This window comes from Cyphomyrmex costatus, unplaced genomic scaffold, assembly GCF_001594065.2.
Source record: "Cyphomyrmex costatus isolate MS0001 unplaced genomic scaffold, Ccosl1.0 scaffold40, whole genome shotgun sequence".
In the NCBI taxonomy this organism is placed as follows: Eukaryota; Metazoa; Arthropoda; class Insecta; order Hymenoptera; family Formicidae; genus Cyphomyrmex; species Cyphomyrmex costatus.
The window spans coordinates 382,367-398,775 of record NW_017278208.1 but is presented as its reverse complement, the minus strand read 5'-3'; the positions used below and the strand labels follow the sequence as shown (position 1 = coordinate 398,775).

Here is a 16,409-nt window from a genome sequence, read left to right as displayed (position 1 = left end):
GACGTTAGAGTCGTGTGTTAAACGAGAGTCGAGGAGCCGGCTGTATTCGCAACGATTTCACTGACGGTCCCGCTTCCGTCGCGTGGATCGTAGGCACAGGCAGTCGCTACTTGGCTCAATCTGCACCGTTTATCACACGTACCATATGGAGAAGCTGCAATCGAGACATATCATGATTTCTGGAAATTCTGGAAACATTAAAACGATTTTTCCGAAGAGATGTATGCGCTACGTGGAATGTGTCGTAGGTTTAAAATCGAAGATTGTTCAAGTTGTATCAGTAGTAGTTTTTTGACGAATCTCGGATATCAAGAAGAGGCGACCAAATAATAGAAATCCAAGTGGGTGTATTACAACTGTTTTGGTAATGGTGTTTTTAATTGATCCTTCCCACCTTGTTTTATTAATATTTATTCTGCAATTGCTTCTCTCTTTTAGCTTTGCCTGTTTTCGAAAATATTTTAATTGTGTATATATTAATATTTTATTATGATATACGTACGGCATATTATATTTTGTTCAATTTTGTATACATTTATAGATTTCTGTTATAAATTGTATCTGTATATATATTATTAATGCATATTGTAAATATTATTGTATATTGTTAAGTGCGATTGGTTATGTGTATGATGCTGTGGATCATGAAAATGATATGCATCACATTTTTTAACCACACCGGGTATTCAATATTTGTATATCCGACAGTCCGCAGTCTGTAAAGTGGGACGGGAAAATGTGTTGCTTTATATTTTTAGTAAAAAAGAAAAATAAAATAAAATTAGCGAGAACTAATTGTAACTTTTATAGTAATATTTGAAAAATGTATAAAACATATATTTACAATATTATATAAATATTAATAAAAATTGAAGAATTTTTAATAATTTTAGACAATTCCTTTATATTAATCTAAATACAAATTGTGTTAAGAGAGTTTCTAAATATTTTGTTAACTAATGTTATTAACATTATTTAAGATTGAGAAACGGTATATTTCGCTATCTTAAATAATGCAAACTTAAATAATGTTAATAACATTAGTTAACGCATTGCTCAGGAACTTACTAGTATAACCTGTTATATTCATATTGATATGCGCGTATAAGTTTGAATATCCCCACTATTGGTCACTTGACCCTTTTAGTTCCAATTTTGGTACGACAGAGCGAGGTGGTGCTAGGGAGTCTGTCGCTCACAGTCGCTCCTTCTTTCAAGATATCCCCCCCCCCCCCCCTGTAGTTCATCACGCTAGGTCAATATGACAGGATTCATAACCTTTATCGTCAACTTTATCGCTTAATATCTCAGTTCGTAGGACAGAATTTATTTCTGAGTGATTCTTTTGTTTCATGCAAAAATGCATTGAATGAGATTAATTTCATCAAAATTGGGGTGAGGCATCTCTTCTAAATAATTATTCTTTTTTGTGCTACGTTTTTTGTTTTGTGTAAAAACATCTCGAACGAGACTAATTAAATGTCATTAAAATCGGAGTTAAGGCACCTCTTCTAGATGAATACCCTAAATCTGTTTTAAGTTTGGATGAGTCTCTGTCATGACAGCATCAAAGTACATGATACATGATATATTAAAATACAATTTGTTAAAACTAGCTACCTACTTGGCTTAAAGCTATTCAGTTTGGAAGTCAGTTAAATTTTGTTTTCTTTAACTGCAAATCAAGATTGTTATTTAGGTTATTTATTATTTTTGCTTGTTAACTCTAGGTTTTCATTGTATATATATCTTATTGTTTAAAAATAACTTATTATTAAAAAGAATGTTTGAATACATAAACTTAAAATTTTTCCAAATATTAGAATATTAATTGTTTTTCAGAGTATATAATTTTAATATTAATATATCAACATATATTGTTCTTTAAATATACTGCAATGTTTTTTATTCCTTCTAATATATTTTGAAATTTTATGATTATAGGTAAGAGAGAACCAAATGCATTAATGATGGCATGTGTAACAGAGAATAGATCTGGAGTAGAATTACTACCATGCAGCTTCAGATTTCATAATTTTGTTGTCAAAGTCAGTGATACTAATATTAATTGCCAGATAATAAGAATGAAAGATTCTTTATATCTGTGGATTGGAGATTCTATTAATGGTAGCATGGAAGACTTGTCTTTTGCTCTCACATCAAGTTTTGAGAGACAGCCTATTGCAACCAAAATTATAGGTTCTATAGCAGATGCTACATCTACAAATATGGCTAAGAGATTAAGCATGAAGCTTGGAAAAGCAGTATATGTTAGTTTTAATATAACTCCAAACAATATAATTTTACCTGGAATTGAAAGAAGAATTCAAGAAGAGTTCAAGGCACATACAGATCTCTATTAAGTTTTCAACTTTGATTATTGATTTATGCCTGGTTTACATCGTAAAAGAATTGGTATGCGTATTAAATGTGTTTCATGCGTTTACATCGCCATTTGTATCATTTGATACCCGTATCAGTTTAGTACGATACTCCTGCTTGATACGCTCGTACAAAAATAATCCGATAGCATTTACATCGTGCGTACTAAATGTTTAGTACGAATTTGATACGAATATAGTACCTGATACGCGTATCAAGTGCACTATGTAAACCAGGCCTATGTTTAAATGATAGTAAATGTAACAAAAAAATATCCGGAGTAGAGTTGCTACTATACAGCTTCAAGTTTCATAATTTTGTTGTCAAAGTCAGTGATACTATAATTTTAATTGCTAAGTAATAGAGATGAAAAAGATTCTTTGTATCTGTGGATTGGAGATTCCGTTAATGGTATCATAGGAGACATTTTTATGTATCAAGGTGATCAAAATTGATGTTTAATATTTGTCAATTTTAATTATGTAATCGTTTTTATTGCTGAAATAATCGGTTGTAGTAGTTTATGAAATTGTATCTTATACACGTACTTTTAATTTAAATATGTGAGCAGGGTTTTATATTGCATGTACACACACATTTAAATATAATGCATACTTTTCTTTCTTTTCTAACAAGACTAAAATTTATATCATATACTGTATGCATATAAAGTAGTTACAATGTTATTTTGCATACTTTACTGCCGATTTGCAACAATGTTTCGGTTTTTTAGGCACCATTCTTTTAGAAAAGTTTTTAATAAAATTTTGTCATGATAAAATTGTTTCGATTAATTCATTTGAGTATTTTGGCCTTCAAAAACGTTTGTAAAATAATCGATTTTAATAAGAATTCTAAGATATACATATTTGTTGTTAAAAGATTAATCAAATTAAATATGTAAAGTAAAATTAGCATAAAGATTTTTTTAAGTAGACAATTTCAAAATGTATATTGACAATCAGTTGAGAAATAAAATAAATAGTAATTGCAGGCTAAATTGAAATACTATTGTAAAAAATACACGGTTTAATATATTTTCTCGCCTGAAGGCCGCAGCACACACTTTTGCATAACGCATAAAGCATGTGCATAAGGAATTTCATTGGCCCAGCCAGAAACACATAGAAAAACGTAAGGCCATAAGATGTATCAGTAAGGAAATCGTAAAGCGGGGAGCACAGACTTTTGCATAACGCATAAACCATATACATAAAGAATTTGATTGGTCCAATGACTCATGCATAAGAAAATGGACCAATGAAATTCCTTATGCACATGCTTTATGCGTTATGCAAAAGTCTATGCTCCCCGCTTAATATTGGATTCGCTACCGGCTTTGGTCTCTACTGTGATTGACCAAAACGCTTACTTATTACATTTACGGCCTTACGTTTTTGTATGTGCCATGGGCTTAACTCGTGACGCGACGGACGACGCGTGACATGCTCAGTGGAAACGTACCATTAGTTTCAGTGCGAAACTAAGGGCAAGACCAATCATATTAAAGTATTTTACAACAGTACAAAGCTATTTTTTCTGATAACACAGGCAATCATCATAATGGCGCTGTTTCATGCTGACATCCTATTAGCTGCCGGTTTTGTCCACTAGACAGTGTTACCACAATAGAGACTCTAGAGGATTTCTATAGTCCCTCAAAATGATAGTCCTGCGTCCTGTCCTTTTTTGGCTTCTCTCACTTCAGCGTCTTTCTGTGGGAATCGTGCAGCGTGCACGTGTTTAATGTTGTTTTAATGTTGAAAATATGAAGCCGAAAGCAAGTGCCAGTCTCGAGAAAGCTGTGAAAAATGTGAAGCAAGTTTTTAAGGTTCGACATAATTTTCAATAAAATAACTTATTTATTTTATGTTGCTTTATTTGAAAAATATTGAAAGTCTAATGAGCCTTAATCGTTGAGCTTTTTTTCTACTTATTAGAATTAGAATTCTAATAATCAGATGTCATATATGTATATATATACACACACACACACACACGCATATATATATAATATAATAAAAAAAATATTGTATTCACTCGTTTTTTTATATAATATATTATATTTATATATATATATATATAAATCTCAAGAAATGATTGAAAGTACAAAGTCCAATTAGAGGAAACAATCTCAACTCTTTCCTATTTATTTCTTTAATTCCTATTGATGATATTTTGTATTTATATGTTTTATAAGATTTAAATAACCTACATAAAATTATAATAGAGAGAGAGAGAGAGAGAGAGAGAGAGAGAGAGAGAGAGAGATTTATATTACTTGAATAGTACATATACTTACAGTACATATATACTCTTATAGTACATATTACATGAATAGTTTATTATATTTAGCAACAAATGTTCTTTTTGTAGAAACAGAAAGCCGAAACTAAAGCAGCCACGAAAAAGAAAGAAAGTTTAATAAAACTTAAACCTAAACGATTCAAACCAGAGAAGTTCAAAAATAGAGGAATAGTTTATGTCGGACATATTCCTCATGGATTTTATGAAGAACAAATGAAAGACTATTTCAAACAGTTTGGGAATGTAACACGAGTACGAGTAGTAAGATCTAAAAGAGTATGTATATGTCTACAAAATAAATCGTAAATTAGAACAATAAAATGCTAATAATAGGATTGTAGAAGTTAGAACTAGAGTAATACACAAAATACAAAGTCTATTTAACCGACATGAATATTGTATCATAACAATATTAAAATTTTTATTAAGTAACTAAGTGTATTTTGGCTATATATTTTGAGCCATTTTTAGCGAATCTATTAAAATATAATAGTTTATAAATACTGCATATGTTAATAATATATATATTCTTGTAAATATCATGAAAGAAGCAATTAACAATTCATCATAAAATTTCCTCAATATATTTACACAGTCGATTGGTAGAACTGCATGAAGCACACTAACGCATTTCCACTGATCACGAAAAAAACCAAAAGACTTTAACGTCAAGATAATACGCAAGTCGTCTATTAATAATGCAAAAAAAGATTTTCAAGTAGAAACAATATTAACCTTTACAGGGCCGGTATTTTTGCCTTAAAAATTTGAATTTTTTTAATGTAAAATTCATGTATAGGTACATTGAAAGTTTATGTCACGATGAGTCGACCACTACAGTGGCCAGTCCGGTTCGCAACGGGACGGTCAATGTGGAAAATTTTATTTTTTCTTTTTAGTATTCCTAAAGCCCGATCTACAATGTGCTTTTTGTTTCCTGTTTCTTACTGTTTGTCTCTTGTCTTCTTGATTAAAAAGGTAGGAGACAAAAGCCTGATCTACAATGTACTTTTTGTTTTCTGTTTCTTGATCAAAAAAAGGTAAGAGACAAACAGCAAGAAACAGGAAACAAAAAGCACATTATAGAATTAGCGTAAGTGTTTTTGATGTTGCAGAACGCATTTCTGAAATTATATTATCGAAATTTTATGTAGAAATATTTACCTAGATAAATCTAGACACGTCTAGATAAGTCGAATTGAATAACACAGTATTTACACACACACACACACACACACACACACACACACACACATATGAAACGAATAAATAAAATCGGTATGCCTCCTATTGGCGAAAAATGAAATTACTATCAAATTTTTCTTGACAACACATTTTCAATTATATGAAATAATAACTGAATATTTGATAGGCTGCGGTGATTCAAGTTATAGATACTTCTGTTACTGGCCATACTATCTGGTCCTCTAAAGGTTAATAAATGGCTCTCAAATGTTACAATAAAACAATATATATTTTAAATAAAGGCTTCGAGCCATAAATAAACAAGTAATGTTAAAATGTCTAAAATCAATTTATTTTCAAGTAAATTAAATTAAAGATTAGTGATACAAGTATGTTACTGCTGAACAACATCCAAAGTTAAAAAAGACTTTACTTCTATGATCCTATCATTTGCGTTTTATTGTTTCAATTGATAAGAGTTATTATTGTTAATTTTTTAATTATAAACTGCATTATTATAAGTTTTAAAAAAATATATTTTTAGACTGGAAAAAGTTGTGGTTATGGTTATATTGAATTCCTCCACTCACAAGTTGCCGAAATTGCAGCAGATACTATGAACAATTATCTCATGTGCGGCCGATTATTAAAAGGTATTTATTTAAAATTGTATTACTATTAATTAATTGTGTTACTATTAATTAATTGTTTTTCATTATATATAAATATATATTTTCCAGCTACATACATTCCATCTGAGAAGCAACACTCTGGATTTTTCTCAGGCGTAAATTGGTCAGAAGATAAATATCCTAAACTAAAAAATAGAAGACAGACAACTCTAAGTAAAAATCGTCTTCAAAGTGCCAAGGACCATGAGAAATATGTTCAAAGATCACTCAATAATCTTTCAGCATTAGAAAGTAAATTGCAAGTTAAGGGGATTAGCATAAAATTTGAACCCGTCGATGTACCAAAAATGTAACAAACTAAACTGTTAAAAATGTAATTTAGCTCTGGTTTATTTATAATTAAGATTTAATTTGTAATTTGTATTAAAGAAACTTAATGAACAATAGGAATTTATTTTGTGATATAAGGTTCTACAATATCTATAACATTATTATATTAAAATTTTTAATCTTCTGTGAGTAATTTGTATCTATAAAATTATTTTTTCTTTAAAAAAAGAATAATAGTTTCTTAATAGTTTCAGAAACATGATAACTTCTGCATATATCTGCAGATGTATGAGACCTATAGTTTTATGCGTTGATTCCAAATGGTTTATCAGAAGTGATTGGTATGGCAAAGATACTATCGATAATTTATTATTACTTTTTAAGAGATATTGGCTCAAATAAAATTTAATATGTTTTCTGAATAAATATGAATCCTCGGATTTTTGGTACAGAGAGCAAACGCGCAAATTCTTTACGCTACAATTGTCTAAAATATTGTATAAATTATGTACAATTAAACTCTAAATATACTGAATAACGAACTTAAGAAATATGTCACGATACAGTAGTTGCTTCCTGTACGTTCACTGTGCTTCCTTTTGTTCGTTTCCATTTCATACGTCTATTCTGAAACCACACTTTCACCTGTAAATTATATTTAATGTTGAAAAGACAAAAATTGTATTTTCTATTCAATTGTTTATAATCTAATGAAATTAAGTGAAAAAAGGACAAATAAGGAGTCAAGCGCGGTAATCTCGTTACGTGAAAGGAAATACAATTATAACACAAATCTCTTCATTAAATTAAGATACTTATTTTAGCTCATTCTTAAGCCCTCTTCAGAGATACAATAGAAGACAAATTATTACGTAGAAAAAAAAAATAAAAACACTTTTATTATACAATCCAAATGTGGCTATCGGTTGAGCGTATATAGAACTTGGTCAGTTCAAACTGTTATTGAGATCTGATAAACTCAATCTTCCGCAACTCGCCGCCTCGCGTAAAGTAGCCACGGCAGTCTCACGCCATGACGCTACGCTTGGCTTATCACTATACTGTGTCTCCAGAATAAATACATGAAGACTAATTAGTCATAGTGAGCCACCTCGACTTTATTAAAAGAACCTCGATATTGGAAAATTACAGAAGAAAGTTAACAAATTATGACTAAAAATTATCAGATCTGTTTCAATGAAAATTAATGTCGTTTTTTCATTGAAACAGTCTTTCTATCTTTTGACTTTTAATTATTTTTCCAAATCCTTTTTGATTATATACGATATAATTAAAACATTTTTTAAATCAGAATTAAATTTAAAGAAGTATTCTATGTTTTAAGATAAATTCGGCACTGACTGGTCGATAAGTTAAAAACTATAGTTTTTGATTAAATAATTTGTTGCTTAAGTTTGTGATATGGTTGATGGTTGTCGTAGTGAGCTTCCTTTCTTTAATGTGATTTAAATTCTCTCTTTACAATGTTTCTCCATAATTTATCTCTGATAATTTTTAATCATAATTTGTTAATTTTCTTCTATGATTTTCCAATATTGAGGTTTTTTTTTAATAAAGTGGAGATAATTTACTATGACTAATTAGTCCATGAATATATTGTATTTATAATAGTAATTTATATCTCTGAAAAGAACTCAAAAAAGGAACTGAAACAGTTCTCAGATCTCAATAACAGCTGAACTGACCAAGTTCTATATACGCTCAATCGATAGCCACCATTTGGATTGTATAATAAAAGTGCTTTTATTTTTTTTTTACGTAGTAATTTGAGGAGGATTAAAAAATAAGCCGAAAGAAGTAAGCGTCTTAATTTAATAAAGAGATTTGTGTTACAAAAAAATTGTATTTTATTTCGCATAACGATTATACCGCGTTTAACTCCTATTTGTCCTTTTTTTCACTTAATTTTATTTGAACAGTAAGGAGTCCCTGTGAATCAATCTATATTTTGTTTGTAATCTACCTGGCGTTCCGTTAAATCCAATGCTACAGCAATTTCATAGCGGCGCAAACGTGTCAAATAATTACTATGTGCGAACTCGCATTCAAGATGTCGGACCTGTTGCTTTGTAAACGCGGTTCTCTCTTTCCGCGGTTTATCGCTTGTTCTCTTTGTTGTTTCTACAATCACACAATAAAACAAGTAAGCAATGCATTTTTTAGATTTGCAAATTCTTTTAATTCTACACTTGATTATATTGGTAGTTTAATACTTTCTACTGAAGGAAAAAATATATTTTCAATTTTAGTTTCGTTATATACATCTATTACATATCTCTCTATTATATTTTATTGTTCAGAAAATATACTCACCTACAAGAAAATTGATATACTAAAAATATAGGAAAAATTTAGCAAAATTTAAATAATCATAGCTTGGTAAATAATGAAGATAAAAATACAAATTAAGTTCGAAGTGTCTACTTTAAGAATATTTAAACAAAAATTGAACTGGGCCGTTATTTTCGAAATACAATGATAGAGTGAGAAGATTAAAAAAATTGATAATTACATGCAGGTTCGAAATTGCGACGATATATAGTATGAATCAAACATCGCATCTTACTAATAGGACAAAATGCACATGAAAGTACGAAATTTTATCTTTAAAATGCTTCCTTGCGGAGTTATTGATAAAATCATTTTTTGTAAAATTATTCCAAATTCAAAATATCGCTATTATTAGCATAGAATTTGACTGATTGGAATTTAATTTTATTTGTGCGTGCGTACGTGCATGCGTCTAGCTACGTTTATGTATTAATGGGTATGACCTCCTCTCGTGCACGTATTACCGCATTCATGCGATTAGGCACGTGTGCGCGCGTATACACATTTATACACATGCGCGGAATCAGATTCCTGTTACGTCATGCTATTGATTCTGTATAACGCCAAAAACCGGACACACATGAATATAATATATACATACACGCGCGTAAACACACATGTGCGCACGCACTAACATACACACAAATGAGGTTCAATTTCGATCAGTCAAATTCTATACAGTTTATATTGGAATGAATTACAAACAACTTGATCTAATGATAGTGATGCCTTAAGTTTTAGAATAACTCTGTAAAAAAATGATCATATAAAATTTCGCAAAAAAATCATTTTAAAAATAAAATTCCATACATTTATGTACACTTTGTCCCATTAGGCTGCGACGCGCGACGTCTGGTTCACGCCATATATCATCGCAATTTCGGACCTATAATTATTCATTTTTGCATCTTCTCACTTTATCATCTTTGAAAATTATGGCCCAGTACAATTCTCTTTCAAATATTCTTAAATATCCTTTAAGCTTTATTTTGCATTTTAAAACTTATTTTTTTAAATAAAGTTTAAAAACTTTAAAATTGAAAGTTAAAAACCCCTTTAAATTTTTTTTTAAATTAAAAACTTTAATTTAAATATTAAATATTATATCCATATATGTCGAATAAGAAATTGCCTTTAACGGTCGAGCTGGATCTTAGATGCTATTATAATTCCGTATGAATTTATATACTACGTATATGTAGCCGTTTAAACTGCGCGCCGAACAATTTTTCGGTCTTGAAACGCAACTCTACGAAACTACTGCAATAATATCACGAATTAAATTGTTTTAGTAATTTAACAATTTTTGATGTTCTTTACGCATCTTAAATCGATCTTAATAATGTGAGTGATAAATTATTGCTGCTATTTTTCTTTGAAAAATGGATGGACATGCCAACTTTAGTCTTAAGTCAGCACAGCCACACTGTGGATCGAATCCTTCGACGTAAACGATGAGCAAAAAAAAATCGGATTCTGGATATTCTTAGAGCAAATAATTCTAGAAACATTTTGAGACCAAAATGATCCCGGCAATTGATTGCTTTAATGTACTTTACTCTTGTACGCGATCCAGCACAGCCACACTGTGGGTCGAATTTTTCGACGTAAACGATGAGCAAAATATCGGATTCTGGATATTCTTAGAGCAAATAATTCTAGAAACATTTTGAGACCAAAATGATCCCGGCAATTGATTGCTTTAATGTACTTTACTCTTGTACGCGATCCAGCACAGCCACACTGTGGGTCGAATTTTTCGACGTAAACGATGAGCAAAATATCGGATTCTGGATATTCTTAGAGCAAATAATTCTAGAAACATTTTGAGACCAAAATAATCCCGGCAATTGATTGCTTTAATGTACTTTACTCTTGTACGCGACCCAGCACAGCCACATTGCGGGTCGAATTTCTCTACGTAAACGATGAGCAAAAAATTCGGATTGTGAACATTCTTAGAGCAAATAATTCTAGAAACATTTTGAGATCAAAATGATCCCGTCAATTAATTGCTTTAATGTACTTTACTCTTGTACGCGAATCAGCACAACTACACTGTGGGTCGAATTTTTCGACATAAACATTGAATAAAAAAATAAGCTAAATATAAAAATGGTAGAATTAATGTGGCGATCGAAAACAATAATGAAATTCTAAAGGTTTTCAAATTTCAGGGAAATTTTGTATTAGTAGGAATTAGAGGAGTTGTTGATTTCAAAACAAGTTTCAAAGAAACATAATTCATAATATTTAAAAAGAGCATAAAATGGACCATCGCGCGCGTAGCGCGCGCAAGGAATGTGCTAGTAAATTAAAAAAGCCAATTTAAAAGACTACATACGTAGTATATAAATTTACACGGAATTATAATAATAGCACCTAAAATCCAGCTTGACCGTTAAATTTTAAGTTTAAAGTTTTTAACGGTCAAGCTGGATTTTAGGTGCTATTTCATTTTGGTAAATTTTTTCTAAAAATTTTCAGTGTGCTGTTTCGTGTGTGCGTGCATGCGCGTGTGCACGCATGTCGGTGTATCAATTTGACAAAAAGTCTATATAGTAATATATTATAGATATATAATTTTGAAGAAAAATAAGAGTTTGTATAATAGTCACACATAGGATAATAATAAAAATTTTTACGATTCTTATATCATATAAAGCCACTGATAAGATAAATGTACCGATTAGTGAATAGTTAGTGGATCAAATTCATTGGATAAAATGATACAAAATTTTAAATATTTAGTTTTTAATATATATATATATATATATTATTATTAAAAAGCTTCATATTTGAACTGTTTTATCAGTTTATCTAACAATTAATTTATGTCCGCACTAACTGTAGATAATTTTATCTTATATTTGCTTGATTTTCAGTATCATATTTTCAACATATATGTACGATCAAGTGAAATTAAAAAGAAACGAAACTCCAGACAACATCTCTTTTAGATGCTATCGATGCGAGCTCTTCTTCTTCTACCTCTTCTGCCCGCATTAGAAGAGAACGGTCCAGTTTCATCCCAAGTGGTGACATAACGCGCTCATCATCCGGCTCGATCTTTTTGCCGCATGGTTTTCCGCAGCAAGATTTCGCGGCTCGTCGGCGACTTTTTGTCGTCGGCGTCTGATGAAAATAGCCGCGTGCACGATGCATCAGTACGCGTTGCACCGATGCACGTTCCCGCTTGCGAAATCCGCTTTTGCTAGAAGTGCGTGGTTTCTACCGCAATGCAACACGTGATCGCCGAGAGAGCAGGAAACTTTCCTTCTCTCTTTCGCTCTCTTGAAACCCTTAACTTTGCTTCCGTGCCGCTATCTCGACTCTAATTGCTAGCTGACGTCAAACGTGAAATCTCTCATAGTTCATAGCTCGCATCGATGGCCACACTATCAGAGTAATACGAGAGTAACACCGAACAAAGTAGCAGAAGCTAATATTTTGATGCTACTAATTTGTAAATTCGAAACAAGTTATAATGTATATTGATATTCATATAATGAAAGCAAGATTTACTATAATATGAACTGTATACTGTATTTATATAGTAATATGTAAATTAAAATGACCGTTTTCTTTTGTATTAAACATTTTAATTATTTTATTATACATAAAAGTAATTGTTAGAGAAATCTCTAAATAAATAAATATTGTATTGTAAATTTAGGCGGTATGTGAAGTAAAACCGTTTAAAGTAATGAATTTGATTGCTAAATCTTTATTTTATTAGGATTCTGTATCGATTTTGAGTTTTATTTATTTAGAAGTATTTACAATACTTCTATTAATTTTTATTATTTAGTAATGTTAATGCAGTATAGATGTTAGATTTCTTATAGAAAAAGGAATACACTGATTTTAATTTTAATTAATTTTAGTTTTATTGTTGATTTCTCTCTCGTATTTGTTATATTCACAATTTATATTAAAATCCAACGAACAAATTTATTTGCTATTCAAATTTAGAATACTATATCAGTGTAACAGCGAGAGTGATACATGACATTTATTATTCAAGATGTATACCAGCAGTTAGACATTCGATAAACATTTAGATTATACTGGGCCTGTTATAGCCGCATTGGCGACACAGAAGACATAAAACTTCTAACTGTATTGTCAATGATTTACGTTGGAAATCTGTCGAAGCTATATGATTCGAAAGATTTCAATCTAATGTATTACACACAGCTGTGCACAGCTATTAATATTCGTATAACAATTAATTATTCCTTAATTATTGCTTCAAAATAATTTAAATTGAATTAAAACTGACAAGTTACAATCAACAAGTTATTTTCCAACAATTTATAACTGATTTTTACTTGAATATAGTAGGATTTTTTTACAGAATTTTAAAAATATAATAATTTTATAATCTAGTGTACCTTACGTATATGTACTATACGTATATACATATATGTACACGTGTGTGTGTGTGTGTGTGTGTGTGTCAGAGTGAATGAGTGTGTGTGTGCATAATACAGATTTTATTTTACAAAATACAATTTTTCGGATATATAAGGAAATAACACATTACCTCGTTCTCGTTGGTGCGAGCGTGTATTTCCTCCAAATAACGAATTCGCATGATCCTCATTACGTTGCGAATTCTGCCAAGATTGGAACTTGTTCTCATACTCGTGGTCTATATTTTGCAAATGAGGCATTTCCCAAGTACGAAACATTGTTCCCGTGTTTGTCGTAGTCGTGACATTTCGATCTTGATTATTCTCGTATAACAAATTTTCAGATTTGCTCAAAAGCTTCTCGTCTTCCTTTCCATTTAACTGTTCGATTATCAGATGACAATCTGTTGTGTCTTGCTGAGAATATTGCTCCCATCTTATAAAAATTAAATTATATAATATACATTTATATAAGATATATATATTGCAATAGTAATTACACGATCTTACGATACAAGAAATCATAAATTTTATTGTTTGAATTATTATTCAAAATTATTATTATTTGAGAAAAAATAATAAATTATAATAGAAAAATTTATTAATTACAGTAATTAATTATTACAAGATATATATGATTTTAGATACCTATTAGCTATATTTGTTTTTTATGAATATTTGTCTTAATGCAAAATATAACATTTTCATAAATGTGATAATAGATGAATATTGCAGTTTAAACACTGTTTTAATAAAGCAACTAAAGTATACTGTGCTTCTTAAAGAATTATCTTTAAAGTATTTTAAAATATCACTTTGAAAATAAATAAAGTTCTTAAATATTAAATAAATAAGGTATCAAGTGTGCAAGTTTTACCTGCACGTGCGATAATTTTGATTGCTGTCGGTGCTTTGAAGAAAATTGACGACGTAAGGCGGCGAGATCAAACAAGTGGTTTCGTCGGTTGCAATATCGAATCCACCGCAAGGATTCGACGGGTTGCTCCAAGACCACCTGTGATACCATTGGGTCTCACAACCTGTTGCTCTCGCGTTCTGTCCTTCTATATGAAGAGACGATGGTGTGGGCGGTGTTGGTGGAAATTCGAAATTATCGGATGTCCGATGGCTGTACGCAATCGTGTTTTTTGACCACGACATAGTAACGAATAAAGATTTTGACAGTTTTAACGTGTCAGTATACGAATTCTTTGCGTACAAATATCTTTACAAAGAATTGACAAAGAAAAGTTAGCGAGAATATAACAATTATAGAATTTTAAAATAATCAACAATCAATCCGCAATAAATCCGCAATAATTTTTCGATTATATTATTTATTTAACGATTATGTTATTCATTTAACGTTTGTTTTGTTCTCTTATTTGATTTCTAAAAGTATATATTCGAAAAAACAGTGAAAGGATATACAAGATCCTAATTGCAACACACACTTATATCTGTTTAGAGAAAAAAAGTCTTTTCATCGAACACTGTAAATTCTATAAAGAAATAAAACATTTAATTACAATAACTTTTTATATCTTTTTGCATGTATTTTCTCGCTACGGCCTTATATTTATTTTCTTGATTACGTATAATGTGTTCAGAAGTTGGGTTAAAATATTGTACCAGGTAGTAACGTTAAATTAAATCAGTGAACAGATATATATTGTATAATATCGATTAACATCACTAATTTTGTTAATAGGCAAGCACACGTTCACCGTAGAATCACTTCGCGCGTGGATGGATGCGAATTGCGTTGGTGCCTACTCGGAAATGTCATACGAGCACATGTGACGGCGCCGTCATAGGGCAGCGAGAATGTCATAGAGAACATCGAGAACGTTGGAGAAGAGTCGTAGGAGTAGGGCCACGGAAGCTCTGTAATGTTCTTCTATGTTTCCCTCAGCTTTATGGCCAATCCCTGAGCGTGAATCGTTTCTCGCAGCCAAAGTGATTGGTCAGTGCTCGCGAAAGAATTCGAAATGATGACACACGAAGCGGTAGCTGAGTTTTTGCTCTGAACTTTACATTTGTCGGGAATTAAGAGTATTTTTATAAGACGCACGCGAAGTGCTGTTTTTGCCAATTGTTTTATCCGCGTATCGATAAATATTCAGTTCCGTGTTTCCATAAACTTTAGACGAAACAAGTAATAGCCACAATTAAAAATATATTTTAGATAATTGGAATGGAGTCTAAAATTTATTTTAATCATGTAAATCTACTTCAAAAATTAAAATATATATTTCAAAGTATGTTTTGGTATCTTTTATCAACAAGGCTTAGAACGCTTGCACGGAATGCAATAGATTCGGGTTCAATTCCTAGCCGAGGTAATATTTTTTGCAATAGAAATTAATTATTTACAGATTTTAATATGTCATTCAACATATTATTAAGATTGATTTACGATGCGCAAAGAGCATCAAAAATTGTTTAATTGTTAGTCAATTTAACTTGTGATATTACTGCGGTAATTTAGTAGAATTTGCGTTTCAAGTCTAAAAAAAATTCGACGCGTAATTAAAAAAATACTACATACTAGTATATAAATTCATATGCAATTTATATATTAGAAGCACTCAAGATCCAACCGTCACGGCCTGTTCTTATCGGTTTTTCATTGGTATATATATTAATTTGCATTTTTATCAAAGTTTAAATGTTCTTCATTATTTTAATAAATATATACATTTGTGTTTTCATATGTTTCATCTAGTACGATCGTCCAAAAGTAGTCCAGGTTTTTCCCTCATTTTGTAATACGATACTAACTTCCGACTATATGAGACAA

The 16,409-nt window shown here is 30.6% G+C and overlaps 3 protein-coding genes across 3 annotated transcripts; 2 read left to right on the top strand and 1 right to left on the bottom strand.

The window, feature by feature from the left end:
• Positions 1–1,321: 1,321 nt before the first annotated feature.
• LOC108777057 (proteasome assembly chaperone 4) lies at positions 1,322–2,854 on the top strand. The gene is made up of 2 exons (XM_018543850.1): positions 1,322–1,395; positions 1,945–2,854. The coding sequence occupies exon 2, from the start codon at positions 1,968–1,970 to the stop codon at positions 2,361–2,363; it is 396 nt and encodes a 131-aa protein (XP_018399352.1). The 5' UTR covers positions 1,322–1,395; positions 1,945–1,967; the 3' UTR covers positions 2,364–2,854.
• Positions 2,855–4,041: 1,187 nt separating this feature from the next.
• On the top strand, positions 4,042–7,383 carry LOC108777053 (MKI67 FHA domain-interacting nucleolar phosphoprotein-like). The gene is made up of 5 exons (XM_018543845.1): positions 4,042–4,213; positions 4,759–4,965; positions 6,419–6,527; positions 6,615–6,879; positions 7,085–7,383. Exons 1-4 carry the CDS (start codon positions 4,151–4,153, stop codon positions 6,857–6,859), a joined length of 624 nt encoding a protein of 207 aa, XP_018399347.1. The 5' UTR covers positions 4,042–4,150; the 3' UTR covers positions 6,860–6,879; positions 7,085–7,383.
• btn (buttonless) lies at positions 7,368–14,767 on the bottom strand. Its single transcript, XM_018543844.1, has 4 exons — positions 14,484–14,767; positions 13,738–14,042; positions 8,821–8,978; positions 7,368–7,481 (listed from the first exon to the last, which is right to left on the bottom strand). Exons 1-4 carry the CDS (start codon positions 14,765–14,767, stop codon positions 7,392–7,394), a joined length of 837 nt encoding a protein of 278 aa, XP_018399346.1. The 3' UTR covers positions 7,368–7,391.
• Between the last annotated feature and the right edge of the window lie 1,642 nt (positions 14,768–16,409).